The sequence below is a fragment of the Cervus elaphus genome, chromosome 16 (assembly GCF_910594005.1).
Source record: "Cervus elaphus chromosome 16, mCerEla1.1, whole genome shotgun sequence".
NCBI classification, from domain to species: domain Eukaryota; kingdom Metazoa; phylum Chordata; class Mammalia; order Artiodactyla; family Cervidae; genus Cervus; species Cervus elaphus.
The window spans coordinates 8,899,576-8,915,675 of record NC_057830.1 but is presented as its reverse complement, the minus strand read 5'-3'; the positions used below and the strand labels follow the sequence as shown (position 1 = coordinate 8,915,675).

The 16,100-nt window shown below is 51.3% G+C and overlaps 1 protein-coding gene across 5 annotated transcripts in view; it reads right to left on the bottom strand.

The window, feature by feature from the left end:
- The window catches only part of AKNA (AT-hook transcription factor), a 57,349-nt gene that overhangs the window by 37,914 nt on the left and 3,335 nt on the right, over nucleotides 1-16,100 (bottom strand). For 3 of the 5 annotated variants that reach the window (XM_043870595.1, XM_043870594.1, XM_043870593.1), the window contains exon 2: nucleotides 2,762-3,147. In XM_043870595.1, coding sequence (XP_043726530.1) covers nucleotides 2,762-3,035 — 274 coding nt within the window. In that variant the 5' untranslated portion in view covers nucleotides 3,036-3,147. Of the gene's footprint in view, nucleotides 1-2,761; nucleotides 3,148-9,209; nucleotides 9,388-16,100 lie in introns of those variants that run through there. The other 2 variants (XM_043870592.1, XM_043870596.1) reach the window with 1 other exon arrangement.

Genomic DNA, 16,100 nt, shown 5'->3' with positions numbered 1-16,100 from the left:
AAATTCACCAGTATCTTCCTGTTGTTCCCAGGACAGAGCTGAGCCTTTAACGTGGGCCAAAGGTCGCTGTCTCCATTCCCCCATTAGCTCTCTTGCTCCAGCTCTTTCCACGATCCCCCTCAGTCTTTCCCTGGTCTAGCCATGCCACATCCTCTCCTGCCACAGGGCCTCTGTACATGCTGACCCCTCTGGTAGGGTCCTCTCTCCCTCTGTTTGCCTTAACTCCTATTTATCCATCACACATTAGCTCAACCTTGACCTCATCAAGGCAGTCTTCTCTAACCTTCCTAACTTAGGTCAAACTCTCCCTTTTATAGGCTTTCACATGACTGTGTACCTCTACTTTGAAATACTTCTTACAGTGGAAGCTTTCTATTTATTTATATGATTGTTTCATTAATATTTTCTTCCCCCACTATACTGTAAACTCCATGAGGACAAAGATACCCTCTGCTTTTATTTACTATTGTATTCGCAGAGGAAGTGCTCAATATTGGTTGACAGAATAGAAAGAAGGAAAGAAGGAAGGATAAAAGAAGGAGGGATAAAAGACAATAATGCATGCCAAACTCCCCAAAAATGGATAGTTGTTGAAATTATTATACAGTAGGTGCTCAGGAAATATTCATTCATCCATCCTACTCACCCACCCTCCCACGCATCCATTTGTCATCCATTCATCCATTGATCCAACCATCCATCCTTCCAATCATCCATCCTTCCACCTATCCACCCACTCACTCATCCATTTACCCACTCATCTACCTATCCATCCATCCATTCACATATTCACTACCCACTCACCTATCAACCACTCACCCAATGATCCATCTATTTATCCACCTATCTGCCTATCCACCCACCACCCATTCATCTCTCCATCCATCCATCCATCCATCTATCCATCTATGCATCATTCATGAAGTCAGTGTTTATTGAGCACTTACTCTCTCCTAGACCCCATGTCAGCCTCTGGCACAGATCCAGAGTTTCAGGAGATACAGTCTGGGTACCACCAATCACAGACTCTCTGCTCTGGCAGATGCCCCTTTGCCATAATCCTTATGTCACTCTTTGCTCCCCATGCTCCTTCCTCTAGCCTGGGCACTTCTCTATCTTTCCACTCCTTAAAATCTCCTTTAGCAAGCCTCTCTTGTTTACTGCAGCACCCTTGAGAGAGGTTAAGTAACTTGCCCATGCAGTGGCTCAGAGCAGTTCTGGACTTAGAAGCAAGGTCCCAGCTATGAAGGCAAGTTAATCTCTGCTGATGGGGAACGTGCGGTGGGATGAAGAGGTCGGACTTTGGAACCAGGCAGCTGTGGGTTCATTCCTGGCTTTTCTGACCCCTCACAGGGCGCCATGAACAAGAAGTTGACCGCCGTGGCGATCTTTACCTGGAGGCTAATTAATCTCTCCTACTGGCAGAAGGTGGTGAGTAAAGAAGGAGGCACGGTTTGCGCCCTGCCCAGCCCTGTGCCTGGGACACAGTAAGGATACGGGACATGGCAGCAGCTGTTACATCACAGCAGGGGGTCACCACGCGACCTCAGGAAGAGATCCCACTTGCCGTTCCCTGAGGACAGCTCAGAAATGGCTCCTGAGTGGGTAGCTGTGGGCAAACCCCACTTTACACAGACCTGGCCTGAGGAACCTGGGGTCACTGCACAATCTGCTATCAGCCTGATGGCCTCTCTGACATCCATGAGGGCCTACCTGATTGCAGAATCCTAAGACAGGGGTGTCTCATTCATATTCAAGCGCAGTAGGCACAACGTAATCAAGCTCAATGGTATTATTACTCCCATTTCACAGATGGGGAAAATCAAGCTTCAGAGAGGAGAAAGGACTTGCTGAGCCAAGCTAGGAATTTAGTCTCAGTTGTTCTTGATGCAAAGAGAATGGTTATTTTAGAAAACAAGGGAAGCCACCATTCTCATTGCTAACTGGGATTTTTAAAAATTGTAAAAATGGGCATAACCCCTGAACCAGGCAATTAAAATTGTCAAGGTTATTATCAAATCAGGTGTGCAAAGATAGAATAATGACATACCTCTGCATTATTTGTAATAGCAAAAAACTAGAAACTACCCATTGCTCAGCAGTAAGAGGATTCGCTCAACAAACTACAGAATAACCACACCATGGAATTCCTAAGCAGACATTAAAAATGATTTGTGGAAGAATATTTGATAAGCTGGGAAAGTGTTCACGTCCGTTAAGTTACAAAAAAGAAAGATACAATATAGCTTGTAGAATGTTCCATATTCATATACATATATATATATTCACACATATGAAAAAGAGCAGCTATCTGGATGATGAGTAATTTTCCATCTTTTTCTCTTTTTGTTTGAATTTTCTGATTTTTCTGCAATGGGAAATAGTGTTTATATTATTTAAATCTTTAAAAACTTTTAAATTATAGGCTTCATAAGTGGATAACCAACAACGTCCTACTATATAGCACAGGGAACTCTACTCAAAGTTATGTGGCAGCTGGATGGGAGGGATGTCTGGGGGACAAAGTATACATGTATATGAATGACCGAGTCCCTTTGCTATCCACCTGAAGATATCACAACATTTTTAATCAGCTATACTTCAGTATAAAATTAAAAGCTAAAAAAAAATTTTAAGCATAGACTTCATAGATTTTAATTTAAAAAATTTCTGAAACTCCACACTCACTTCCCGCCTCCCTCCCGCCAAAAGGTGGGATGTTCGGGGTACCACTGGGGCGTTGTAGGGGAGTCAGCCTCACCCGCTTCTGCAGACTCTCCAGATTCGGGATCCTGGCACCCGGCAGGCTGTGAGTCTGGGCCCCACTTCAGTGGCTGCAGGCACTGCTGGGCCCGGCGGAAGTCCTCCAGGAGCTCGGGGCTGGTGGCAGTGGGAAAGGGCCCCTCGTCTTCTGAGCTGCGTGTGCCCCTCCCATCAGCATCCTTTCCATTTTCAGCCCAGGCCCAGCGCCGCCGCTGGGGCCCCTTCCCCAGGCCCAGCTCGACCCACTGGACCTCTGTTCCAGAGCTGGCCATTGGGCCTGGCCTGCGTTTCACCTGGGCCCCTTCATCTTCAGGAGGTGGAGCTGCCCCTATGGGCACCAAAGTCCCCACTGCCCGTCTCAGCACCAGCCATCCTGCTTGTGGCCTGTCGGGGACACAATCAAAGGGAGACCATGAGTCCTTAAACCCCCTCCTGTCTTCAGGAGCAGGAATCAGCAGCAGGAACTTTGCAATCAGAAGCCCTGGTTCAGTCCTGGCCTCCAGCCTTTTGAAGCTGCGTGACCTTGGCCCGATCATTCCACCTTGGATCCCTTCATCAGTAAAACTGGGGTAATAATTCTTCTTTCCCTAAAGAGTTTTGTAAAATGACCTGAGATCCAGGATAAAGAGCCCAGATTTCGGCAAACGGCAGGGTTCCCTGTGTGCTGTGACCATGTGCCAGGGTCCCCACGTGGGATCTGGGGCACAGGCCCTGCTCACGTGAGAACTGAGGGCCTGGAGGTAGCAGACAAGCAACCGGCAACTACAAATCCAAGTGAGAGTGATGGGGAAGCCCAGGAGGGATCCCAGGGGTCCAGAGCTGGCCCAGGAGGTCAAGATGCGTCCCATGTAGAGAGCATGTCCTCTGGGAAACTTCCCGAGCGCCCTCGGGTACGAATCAAGACTGGGAGTGAGGGAATGGTGAAAAGAGCATTCCGGTACCCCAGATAATGGAAAACAGGGACTCAGATGAATACAGGTACACACACTTTCCTAGCAGCACCGTTTGCAAGTGCCAAAAGGTATAAACAACCCAGACGACCATCCATGGATGAATGGACAACCAAGTTGTGGCCCATCCACATGGAGGAATATCGTCCAGCCAGAAAAGGAATGAAGTGCTCACATACGCTATAGGGATGAACCTCCAAAACAGGAGGCTAAGTGAAAGAAGCCCAGCACAAAAGGCCACATACTGTATGATTCTGTCTATATGGAATATGCACAATAGGTGAATCCACAGAGATAGGAGGCTAGCGCTCTTAGCTGGGGCAGCGGGGAGTGACTGCTGAGCAGACATAGGTGTCCTTTTGGGGTGATGAAATGGTTTGGAACTAGATAGCAGTGGCTCCACAACTTTATAAATATACTAAATGTTGCTGAGTTGTTCACTGGAAAGTGGTTAGATTCATGTTGCAAATTTCACCTAAAGTGGAAAAAAAAAAAAAGGGCATTCCAGGCAGGGGACCATCAAGTACAAAGGCCTGGAGGCAGGAGGGGGCACATGGACGTGATTTCTTGATGGCTGAGCTATTTCGGGCAGGGGCGAGGGCTCTGAGAACAGACAGTATGGGCATGAGACGTGATGATCAGACCCCGGTGGGGGGGGGGGGCTCTTGGGTCCTGTTCAGGAGTTTGCAGCATATCTCTGATTTGGGAGAGCACCCAGAGGTGTAGTTAGAAGTTTCACTCCAGCTGCTTGGGGAGAATGAACCAGAAGGGAGAGCCTGGCTACTGAGGGAGCCGTGGCAAGGGAAGGATGGCTGGAGAAGAGCTCCTCACTGCCTGCCTTCTCTCGTCTCCTCTTTTCCCTCTTCCCTTCTTCCCTCCCATCTCCTCTCCTCTCCTGCTATGGCCAACACCCCCCAAACACTCCCTCTGAGTCCTGGAAACACAAAGCTGACAGAGCAGTGGCATGGTCCCAACCAAGGAGCTCCTGCAAAGGACCCACTCTGCAGATGGGGAAACTGAGGCCCAGAGCATGGAGGGGCCTTGCCTGAAGCCTTGCACAGGTCAGGACAAGGCTGTCATGAGAGGTCACCTTGCAGCTTGGGTCCAGGCTCTTCCCTCTGTACCCTGGGGACAGTGAGAATAACTCCAGGCCTCTCAGGACAGACTTATCTGTGTTTGTCCCTGCAGCCTATTGAGCGATCAGGTCCTGGTCAGAGCGTTGGTTTTTACTGTTGAGAAAAGCCAGCAGGCAAAGATTTCTAGACAGAGTCCCCCAGGGATCAGCGCAGCCCGAGAAAGGCTGCCGCCTACTCAAGGGCTGGCGTAGGAACGGGGAATAACACTGCTCCCTCTCTGGTCTCAGGGTCCTCACCCTCTTCCCCTGACCCAGCTGTCTTCCCTCCTCCTCGAGTGTCCCCCAGATCACCCTGGAAGCCTCTGCGTGATCCCCACCACACAGGCTGGACCCTCTGTGTGCCGGCCCAGACGAGACGCTTTACTGCCTGTTCTCGATCTGTTCTCACCCCCGAACAGGGAAGGAGGTCAAAAGAAAACTAGTTTTCAAATGAGAAAACTAGACCTCAGCATGGAATAGTGACGTGGCCGAGACCACCCAACTGGTTAGTGACAGCAAGATTTGCAACTGTCACTTGCAGACACAGCGGGGGAAAGAGCGGGTGGATGGATTCAGAGAGTATCACTGAAGCAGGTATATTATTACATATAAACGAGACAGCTAGTGGGAAGTTGCTGTAACACAGGGAGCCCCACCTGTGCCCTGTGACACCCGAGAGGAGTGGGATGGAGCTGGGGGGTGGGAAGGAAGTTCAAGAAGGAGGGGACGTGTGTCTACTCATGGCTGACTCATGTTGTCATATGGCAGAAACCAACACAATATTGTAAAGCAGTTATCCTCCAATTAAAGTTTTTTTTTTTTTTTTTAAATTTGTAACAATCGACTTTGGCCCAGTGAGGGGCCAATTTTTTTTTAAATCACACACTCACCATTAAAAATATATTTGCTCATATACCTAAGACATATGTATTTCTTATAACATTATCCACATGAATTCTCACACCAACGCATGTTAAAATATATATATATATATATATATAAACTGAATTTTTTAAAGATCCCATAAAAAACAAACATTTGAAAAGGAGGTTCTAATCCTTGCTCCTTCTACCCTCTTGGTGGGCCTGTACCCCTCTTGGAAATTCCTGATAACTTGCACGCTCATACAAGAGGCTGATTCACTTTGCTGCATAGCAGAAACGAACACAACAATGTACAGCAATTATACTCCAATTAAAAATAAAAGACAAAAAAATAAAATAAAATAAAAATAAAAGACAAAAAAATAAGCAATTTACTTGTTTTGCCTAATAGTAATAAAAACTCAAGGGGAAAAAAATCCTCTAAGAATGCAGAGCCCTAGGTTGACCCAAAGAGAGCTGGATTCCAGGGCCTGGGACAGGGCCCAGGAATCTTCATTTTAAACAGCTCTTCGGGTAAGGCCCATTCTTTGCCCTGACTAGAATTCTTGCCTGGAGAATCCCAGGGACAGAGGAGCCTGGTGGGCTGCCGTCTATGGGGTCGCACAGAGCCGGACACGACTGAAGTGACTTAGCAGCAGCCGCAGCAGGCCTTCCGGACCCTGCTACTATGGCAGGTGTAGGAGGTGCTAAAAACCGTTGTTTTTCTCTTTTTGAAACTTCTGCCAAGGAAGGGGGTGGGGAGGCATGTGGGGTTTTTCGATGCTTTAAATGGCTTTTTTCTAGCCATGCCACAGAGCAGCCCGCCCAATCACAGAGGCCTCGGGTGCACAAAGAGGAACATCCTGTCTCCTGGGATGACTCAGTCATGGCAGAAATCTCACTGTGACCGGGGGTAGCCGCCTGTCAGAGGCAGCTGCGGTCACTGGCTGGACTTTTGCACATGTTCCCCAGGCCCCCAAACCTGTGAGCCTTTCGTGAGCAACAGCCCTGCCTTTCGCACAAGCCACAGGCTCCAGGACCGGTCGGTCAGCCAGTTAACACACACACACACACGAGTGTCCATCACATGCAGACTTCACGCTGGGCCAGGACAGTCGTTCACTAGGCAACCGAGAAAGAGAAGCAGGCAGGGGTCCAGAGACAAGCTTCTGGGCTTCGTGCAGCTCCTCCACCTTGAACAGCTGGGCTTAGGTTTTCTCACCAAGATGGAGAAAATGCCACCTGCCTTTCCACCATGGGAGGCGGCACCCTATGAGGGTGGTCTGGGAGGCTGGGGCTAGGATAAGAGAACTTTGAGTTTCCTGGTTGACTTGTTAGCTTCTGAAGACCACGGACTCAGAACTCTCAACCCCCTCCTCCTCCCTGAGGTCCTACTTCAGAATAACGAAGATATTAACATAGATTGAGTGCCCAGTGGGTGCAAATTAACTTGGAAAAAAAAAAAAACCTGGGACTTCCCTGGCCATACAGTGACTGGGATTTCACCTTCTAGGGTTCGGGTTAGAACCCTGATTAGGGAGCTAAGATCCCGTGTGACTCAAGGCCAAAAAACCAAAACATAAAACAGAAGCAATATTGTAACAAATTCAATAAAGACTAAAAATGGTCCACATCAAAAAAAAAAAAAGTTAAAAAAGAAAACCAAGCCTGTGATCTACTGTGTGCCAAGCGCTACACAATACATGAGGAACACAGACGTGAGTAAAAGCGTTCCAAAGTTTCAGATGGGGGGCACAGAAGGGTTATTGTTGCAGGAAGCCTGAAGCTGGGCCTGAGAGACAAAGGATTTGGAGGAAGAAGATTGAGGAAGGGCATTATAGGCAGAGGGAATGTACAGACAAAGGTGCAGAGGTCTGAAAGGGTGAAGAGAAGTTGCCTGAGGGCTACGGCAGGGGCCCCTGACTGAGGGCCAAAGGCAGGGAGGTCCTAGTCAGCCTCCTGAGGGCCCAGGGCAGCTTCCGAGGGGCGGTGCGGTTGGGAGGCTGAGCGCGGGAGAGCCCCAGGAGCATTCAGTCTCCTCAAGAGCTGGGCTGTCCTTGGGGGGCCCTGCCAGCCCTGGGGGAGCTAGCCCCAGAAGGCAGCCACTCCCCGTGTCTTTGCTGCACCTCCTCCCAGCCGCTCAGACAGTAAAGCGTCTTGTCTACTATGCGGGAGACCCAGGTTCGATCCCTGGCTCGGGAAGATCCCCTGGAGAAGGAAATGGCAACCCACTTTAGTACTCTTGCCTGGAAAAATCCCATGGATGGAGGAGCCTGGTGGGCTACAGTCCATGGGGTTGCAAAGAGTCAGACACCACTGAGCGACTTCACTTTCCTTTCCTACCCTTCTCCACACCACCTCTCGCCTGGCCCTGCTGAGGGTCTGTGAGCCCCTGATGGTGTCTATCCACTTCCCGAGGGGCTCAGTCACCCCCACGGGGCGTCTCTGTCCCCTTAGTCCAAAAGTGAAGACCCTTCCCTTCACGGCTCCGGCCCCAGGGTCTGCTCTGCCAACTTCAGCCGCACAGCCCACCTCTGCGCCCCCCGCTGCCCTCCAAAGCCCTGTACTGACCAGCCAGGGCTCTCCGAGGCAGCCCCCAGCCCCCACCCAGTCCCTGACATCTCCCAGATGTAGAAGCTGAGCTGGAGAGAGAGGTGGCCGGCTTTCACAAGACCTCGCGGCCCGGAAGTGCGGCCAGGGATCGAAACCCAGGGCTTGCGACTCCGAAACCAAGTCCGTCGGACTCGGTGGGGCAGTGAGAGGGAGGGGAAGGAAGCCCCCTCCGCCCTTCACCCAGCGGCTGGGCCTCTCCAAAAAGGTAGGGCTTTTGAGCTCACAGCCCCGTACTCAACTGCCCCCCCGTGACTAGCCGGCAGGGCACAGACAAGCTGTTATCAAGAGGGGGTCCCGCCAGCTGCGTAGAAACGAGTTCCCTGAGTTCACCAGCCCACGTTACACGCCGGATGTGCCCCCTGCCCGTCGGCGGCAGTAAAGGGCGAGGAGAAAGAGGAGAGATGCCCCCTCGCTGCTGTGGACTCTCGTTCCACCAGTCTGAAGGGCTGGGTCTGGGTCTGGGGGCCCCTCCCTGGCTTCTCTCCCTGTCTTTGCACAGCAGAAGGGCCACTCTCTAGTGGGGACCTCCCCCCAGCTGCCTCCGGGCTGCTCCCCATCCCTGCGTCATGTCCGAAGCCCCTTAGCAGCCCGTGGGACGGACTCGCCATGTGCAGAGGAGTTCTTGGGACCAGCGCTTGCCCAAGTTCACCAAGATCAGAATCAGAGCTCAGGCTGGGATCCAGCATTCGGAGGCTTGAGGAAATGCCCCCCAAATCCACCCCTGCCCCCAGGGGGGCTGGGCTCCCCGAAGCCGCAGAGAACGAATACGGCTGCTACAGCTGCCACTTCCTGGCTGGGCTGGTCCAGATGCCTGGACTGTCCCAGAGAGCCTGTGACTGGCCCGTCCAGGGGGAAGGCGGCTCCTCCGATCCCCCCACCCCACCCCGCCCTCCTCCACTCCCTCACCTCTCTCAGGCTCCACCACCATCCTGCTGGCCCAGGCTCAGGGGACCTGCATGTGAGGTCTTTGTTCCAAACCTGGGGAGCCCCCTGTCTCCACGGCGCCCTGGCCCGCCTCCAGGCCGCTCTGCCAGCCCCAGCCGCGGCTCACAGACAAGCATCGCTCCCCACCTCTCCCCGCCCCTGCTGTGGCTGAGGCCGCCTTGCCTCGGCAGGAAGCGCCCAGCCTGATTTCCTACAAGTGTTTCTCAGAAGGAGGGGGTTTGTCTGTGTGCAGAGTAAGAGGGAAGAGAGGGAGCTTAACCCCTTGCAGGCCCTCTGCGGGTTGGCACCGCTCAGGAAAGGACTTGAAGAAACTTCCAATGTCAGAGCTTGGGACCATCTCCACCAGAGTACAGACTGGGGACAAAAAGGCCCAGAGAAGGTCAGAGACTTGGCCAAGGTCACACAGCATGCTGAGCCTGGAAGGAGGCCTCCAGGAGCCTCAGCCCTCTAAGAGCTTTCTGCACAGCCCTTGCTCTCCAGATCATGACCTTGTTCAAAGCGCTCTCACTAGGGCACAATGCCCATCTGTACAATGGGAGAGCCTAGGCTGGGACTGGATGGAAATGGGAGCCAGATGCTTGCTCGGCACCCTTCCAGACCTTCGCAGCCTGTGGGATGAACTCATCATGTGCAGATAAGGACGTCCCAGGCACCAGCATTTGCCCAAGTTCACTGAGATCAAAATCAGAGATCAGGTTGGGATCCAGCTAGGATACTCTGGCCTGTCTGCCGATATGTGATCCAATACCTCAGGGAGGCTGCAATGATTCCTGCCATCCCACCCACTGTCCTCATCCCAAGCTGGGCCTGTAATTAAGAGGGGTATTTTCCAGGCATCATGGAGGTAGAGAACTGGCTGATTGCTGGTCGAACTGAATTTCACTGGCAGGGCACAAGACAGGCCAAGCCCTGGCTCCACTAGACACAGACAGTAAACAAACATGGAGAGACAGAGAGGGTGACATGAGATGAAGATCCATATCCCAGGCTGCTTTCAGTACCACTGATGCCTGGGTTCACCCAGAGTAACAGCACCAGTCTTTGGGCATCCGTGATTTTAATGTGTCCCAGGTGACTGGAATGTGTGGCCCTGGTAGCCAATCTGTGGGTCAGAGGGTCATGTGTTGGGGCAAAGAGCTTGGGGGTGGCCAGGAGGGTCTTTGTGAGAAGGTGACATTCAAACAGGGGACCAGAAGGAAAAGATGGGCAGGGGTAAACCACAAGAAGGGCTGAAGGTAGAGTATTTTGGAAGGGCGAGTGCAGAGAGCAAGGTGGGAACCAGCCTGTGGCTCCCAGCCCTGGCCCTGCCCAGGATCCACGGATTCTGATTCAGGAAACAGAAAGAAAAAGGAGACAATGTGGCCTCTGTATTGTCCAAAAATCCCTCCGATTAGTGCTGGTGAGCAGCCAGGTTTGGAACCTACCCGTGTAGGACAGAAAAATGCATTTTACAGACAGTTCGGACCTGGCTTCAAATCCAGGTCCCACCTTTCTTGAGAACTCTGTGACCTTTGAGCCTTCACCTGTCCAAGCCTCAGTTTCTTCATTTATAGAACAGGGATAAGAAGAACAGCCGCTCCGCAGGACTGCTGCCAAGATCCAATGAGGTAACATTTGCAAAGTGCAGAGCCCTGGGGCTTGGAACAGGCACAAGAGAAGGAATGAATGAATTCTCCCAAGGTCAGTTTGTATCCGGCAAAGCTAGAACTGGGTGCCCTCATCCCAGTAATCACCCCATCCCCTCCCCTGCCTTTTTCTCACATCTGGGGGGCGGGGTCTACCGCAGCCTCAGCCAAAGGTGGAACGGAGCCAAACCCTAATAAGGCTCCTCCCTGCCAGTTCTGGTGACCATGTGGGCCATTGTGTGAGAGGCGGGCTCCCCTGACACCCCGTCACTCACTCACTCTCCCTCCCTGGCCATTAATTCAGGCAGCACTGCCATCAAGACGCCAGGTGGCTGCTGCTGCCAGGCATGCCCTGCGGCCCCTAGATAACCCCCAACCCCCAACTTAGAAGCAGCCGCTGAACCCCAAGGGAGACAGCCCCTATGGGCTCTGTCCCATCTCCCTGACACCCCGGGCTTACCAACCCTTCTCCCTGCCTTTGCTTGTGTGGTGCCCTCTGCCAGCACACCATCTCCAACCACAGGCTGAATCCTACTTAACCAAACTGAGCTCATTCATTATATGGTTACCCTGGCACCACCCTGGGCTTCCCTGGCGACTCAGATGGTAGAGAATCTGCATGCAATGTGGGAGACCTGGGTTTGATCCCTGGGTCGAGAAGATCCCCAGGAGAAGGGAATAGCAACGAACACTCAGTTTTCGAACCCACCCTTCTGTACGCAGCATGGCCTCCATCTTTGACTCAAGTGTGCAAGCCAGAACCGACCATCATGCTAGACACTTCCCTCTCCCTTACACCCCGTAACCAATCCATCATCAAGTCCTAGTGACTTTATTTCCTAAATCTCACTGGAATCCATCCCATCTCTGCATCCCTACGTGGCCTCTTGCAACAGCCTCTCCTGGAAAGCCCATGGATCTCTCCAGGCCCTTCCGAACCACTGTACCAAGAGCTCCTTGCAAAATGGACATGTCCAAACACAGCCCTTCTCTGCTTAAAACATTGTACTAAGCTGCCCACTGTTCTGAGAACGAAGGTGAAACTCCACAGCTAGGCTGCCACTCCGGCCTCTTCGTCCTCTGCATGCTTGGGGACATGGGGAGCTCCTGGGTGTCCCTGGGACACACGTATGGTGCTCCCCATCTTCACTCAACCCCACTTCCTCTCCCTGGTGACCTGCAGTCAGCCTGCAGCTCCCAGAACCATGTGCCTTCTTTGGGGACTTGCCATTTGGAGTGAGACGTTGGGTCTGCTTCCCAGGTGGCGCGAGCGGTAAAGAATCTGCCTGCCAGTGCAGGAGACACAAGAGACATGGGGTCGGGAAGATCCTCTGGAGGAGGAAGTGGCAACCCACTCCAGTATTCTTGCCTGGAAAATCCCACAGACAGACGAGCCTGGCAGGCAAGTCTGTAGGGTCGCAGAGAGTCGGACGTGACTGAGCACTGTCTGCCCGACACCTGGGGGCTCTGTGAAGGGCACCACTACATCCCAGCGCCCAGCACAGCCCCTGACCCACAGGAGCAGCACAGCGAACGCCTGCTGGAGGACCTTCTGAATCCAGCCTGACGTCCCAGCCTTGTCTGTGGCCCTCACAGCCACCACCCAGTGATGCTGACATGACAGCCCCAAAGTACAGGTAGGTAAACAGAGGCCCCAAGAGCCACAACAACTTGCCCACAGTCACCAAGCTGGTGAGTGCCGCTGGACATTCAGACACGCAGAGACCCAAGTCTTAACAACCATGCTTGGGGCTCACACTGTGTATACTGTGGGGATCACTAATAATCCAGGCACCAGAAAATCAGGAGGGGAGTTTGTAACCAGCGAATTGCAACTCACTAAGAAGGCAATGGCACCCCACTCCAGTACTCTTGCCTGGAAAATCCCATGGACGGAGGAGCCTGGTAGGCTGCAGTCCATGGGGTCACGAAGAGTCGGACATGGCTGAGAGACTTCACTTTCACGTTTCACTTTTATGCATTGGAGAAGGAAATGGCAACCCACTCCAGTGTCCTTGCCTGGAGAATCCCAGGGATGGGGTCGCACAGAGTCGGACACGACTGAAGTGACTTAGCAAGTCAATGTTCTGACTTTATAAGGAGGCTCTGGTTCCTCACAAAGCCTTTTGGTTTTCTAAAGTGCTTTTCTCATCCTTCATAGCATTAGATGCTTGAGAAACATCTTGGGAAATGGGCAGGACGAGGATATGATTCCATCGCATGCATCAGGAAAACAAAGGCCCAGAGATGGGTCAGAAACAAAGGCGCAAACACAAACCTTTGGCCCCTACTACCAGGGCTTGAGTTCCTTCATCAGAAAAGCATGCTTGGAGAACTGTGTCTGCACGAGCCAGCTCTCACCACAGGAGCCCAGCTAGCCCTGGCCATTTGTTCCCTCAGCCCCTGGGTCACAATGCTCCAATGTCCTGATGGCTATTTCTCACCCACACTCCCTACTCCCCGCCTCCACAATCATTTAAGCCCCACCTAAATGCCTGGCACGTTAATCAGACTGGAAAGTGAATCTCTTTCTTCAAGCCTTCCGGTGCCTCCCAGGACACAGCATAGGACACGGCCCAGGATCCAGACGGGCGTTGCTGGCTGACGTGATGAGCCCTGGACAGTAGCCTCTTTACATGATGTCCTGAGGCCCATGGGGTACGGGGGACCACCAGACTTCTCAGGCATCCTGAAGGAAACTGTGGCTGTTATTTCATCCTCAGTCCCTTCTTGAGCTTTCCCCTTCCCTGGGGAAGAAATGAAAACCCACCCTGAGGTCACCCACTCCTTCCTGCCCAGGTTGCTGAATTTGCCCCCATCGTTAAAATCCACAGGGGTGAGGAGGCAGGAGAGACTTTCAGGAGTGGACCCGGAACTGATGGAAGCATGGCTTGGGAAGTGGAGACCCAGTTTCAGCCTGAGTGATGCTGGACAAAAGCTTTTCCCTCTCTTAGCTCTGGATCCTCAAGGCTTAATGGGATTCTCTCTGAGGTTATCAGAGTGACCTTCTATCATGAAATATCCTGGGTTCTTTGATCCCACTTGCCCACACAGGCAGAAACACTAAGCTGATGGGAGGCTGTGAGGAGCGGGGTTCAGGGCACATGGGTTTTGTGAATAATCAGAGGCCTCCAGGGTCTCTCTTGGAAGTTGTGTGGCCTTAGACAAGTCACTTAACTTCTCTGAACTCCAGATTCCTTATCTATAAAATGGAGCTTTCCAGGATCTTTGGTCAATTAGACTACACACCCTAAAGCCATGGCCAATGCCTAACTGGCAGAGAACTCATGAATAAATGACTTTGGACATATCTATGAAATGGCTTTATGGCCTGCTTCTTGCAGGACCGAGTTTAACTTTCCTGGCTCTCCTAATATTAGCCACAGATCAAGCTCTGAGTCCTTTACACAAAAGGCAGTAGCCAGCCCTTCTAACTAAGTGGAGAGAAATGCTGCTAACTCCCAGGGATTCTTCTCCCTGTGGCCCCCAAACCTGGTCTGGGGATCACTGACCCAGCTAGAACCTGTGTCCTCACCCTGAATCATTAAGGAGGAGAAGAAAGGTCTTCCTCAGCCAACTAAAACACAGGTTATAAAGGAGAGTGTGCTCATATTGAGGAAAACACTCATGCTCACACACACACACATACATACTCAAATTTATCTTCCATGGAAAGAGCTCAACAACAAAAAAATGTGCATGTGCTGGGAACACATTGTTAACAGCAAAATTTTATTGTGCACCTATTACATAAAGGTCCTTCCATGGATTAGAAACTCATTATTTAATCCTCATACCAATCCAAGGAGGCAGGAATTATTACGCCCATGTCCCAGGAGAGGAAGCTGGGTTTGAATCAAATTGTCTGAAACCAGACAGTACAATCTAAATCACTTTGCAACTGAATCTTACAGTGGGTGGAAAGGTGGGAAACAATCTCAGTATCCACTAATGGGGGATCATTAAAAAGATTAATGATGGTTTTTCCACTCAAAGGAGTATTATGCAGCAATGAACAGTTACGTTGTAGAAGAATATAAAGCAATGCAAAGAAACTGTCATATGTTAAGTGAACAAGCCAATTAGAAAATAATAAATATCTAATTTGAGCCCATTAAAGAAAAACACAGTAAAATATGGAGGAAGTGTAGGGAAGGAAGGAAAGAGGAAAAGAAAGAGAGAGTGCCTCCAAAATGTTTACAATAATTATTACCAGGTAGAAAACGAAGGCAAATTCACTCTTTTTCCTTATGTGTATTTTCTAAAAATAACAGCTATTTTAAAAGTAAGAGTAAAATGAACGTTCACTATTTGGCATAAAAAACAAAGCAAAACACAAGCCCTGCGGCACAGCCGTGCAGTCTTTATTCTGATGCGACCTCGGTCCACCCTGCTCAGTTCCTGCCTGTGAAAGCTGGCAAGAGCGGCTGGGCTCTTCGAGGGCCTTCACAGCTCCGACATTCTGTGATATTCGGTACCCCCATCCCACACCGCCTCTCTTCCTCTTTTTAGACTCTGACCCTGTGCTTTTTCACAGGGCTTACTCATGAATAAATAATACATAGCCATTATGAAACATGGAGGATTATGTGACGATCACAAAAAGGAAAGGAAGCAATCCCAGCCTTAGCCTCAGTCTAAACATCTCGGGACATGGCATGTGTTGCCTCGTTGGAACTTCCTAATCAGGCATTTAACAGACAAGAAAAGACCCAGAGAGGTTATACAGTTTGCCCAAAGTCACACAGCACAATAGGAGCAGAGGGCTCTGAACCCACAAGTAAAGTGTTACCCTCCAAATGAACCCCTGATTTGAGGGCAGAGGTGCTGAACGTAGCCTCCTGACCCCTGAGGTCCCTCCTTGTCCTTGGTCCTTGGCTATGGTCCCAAGACTCTAAGAAGACTCGCAGCTAGGCATCCAAGTCTGGCTTCGATCACTGGCCCCTCCCCGACAAGAGGCTCAGCTTGGAGAGGAGGATGGGAGGAATGCTGGTGACGATCTAGGGAGGGGGCGCAGGACCACCTCTGGGGGCAGGCAGTCTCTCCCTACGGTCTAGCTGGAGTTTGGCCAACACTCAGCAAGGAAGATCAGACTAAGATGGGACTGCAGGCTGGAATAGAGGAGGGACCAAGAAATTAAAAATGTCAGAGTGTGCGGGCAGAGAGGCCTGGGTCCAGATCTGGTGGTTTCCAAACATATATTCTATAGCCTCATCTACAGATGGAG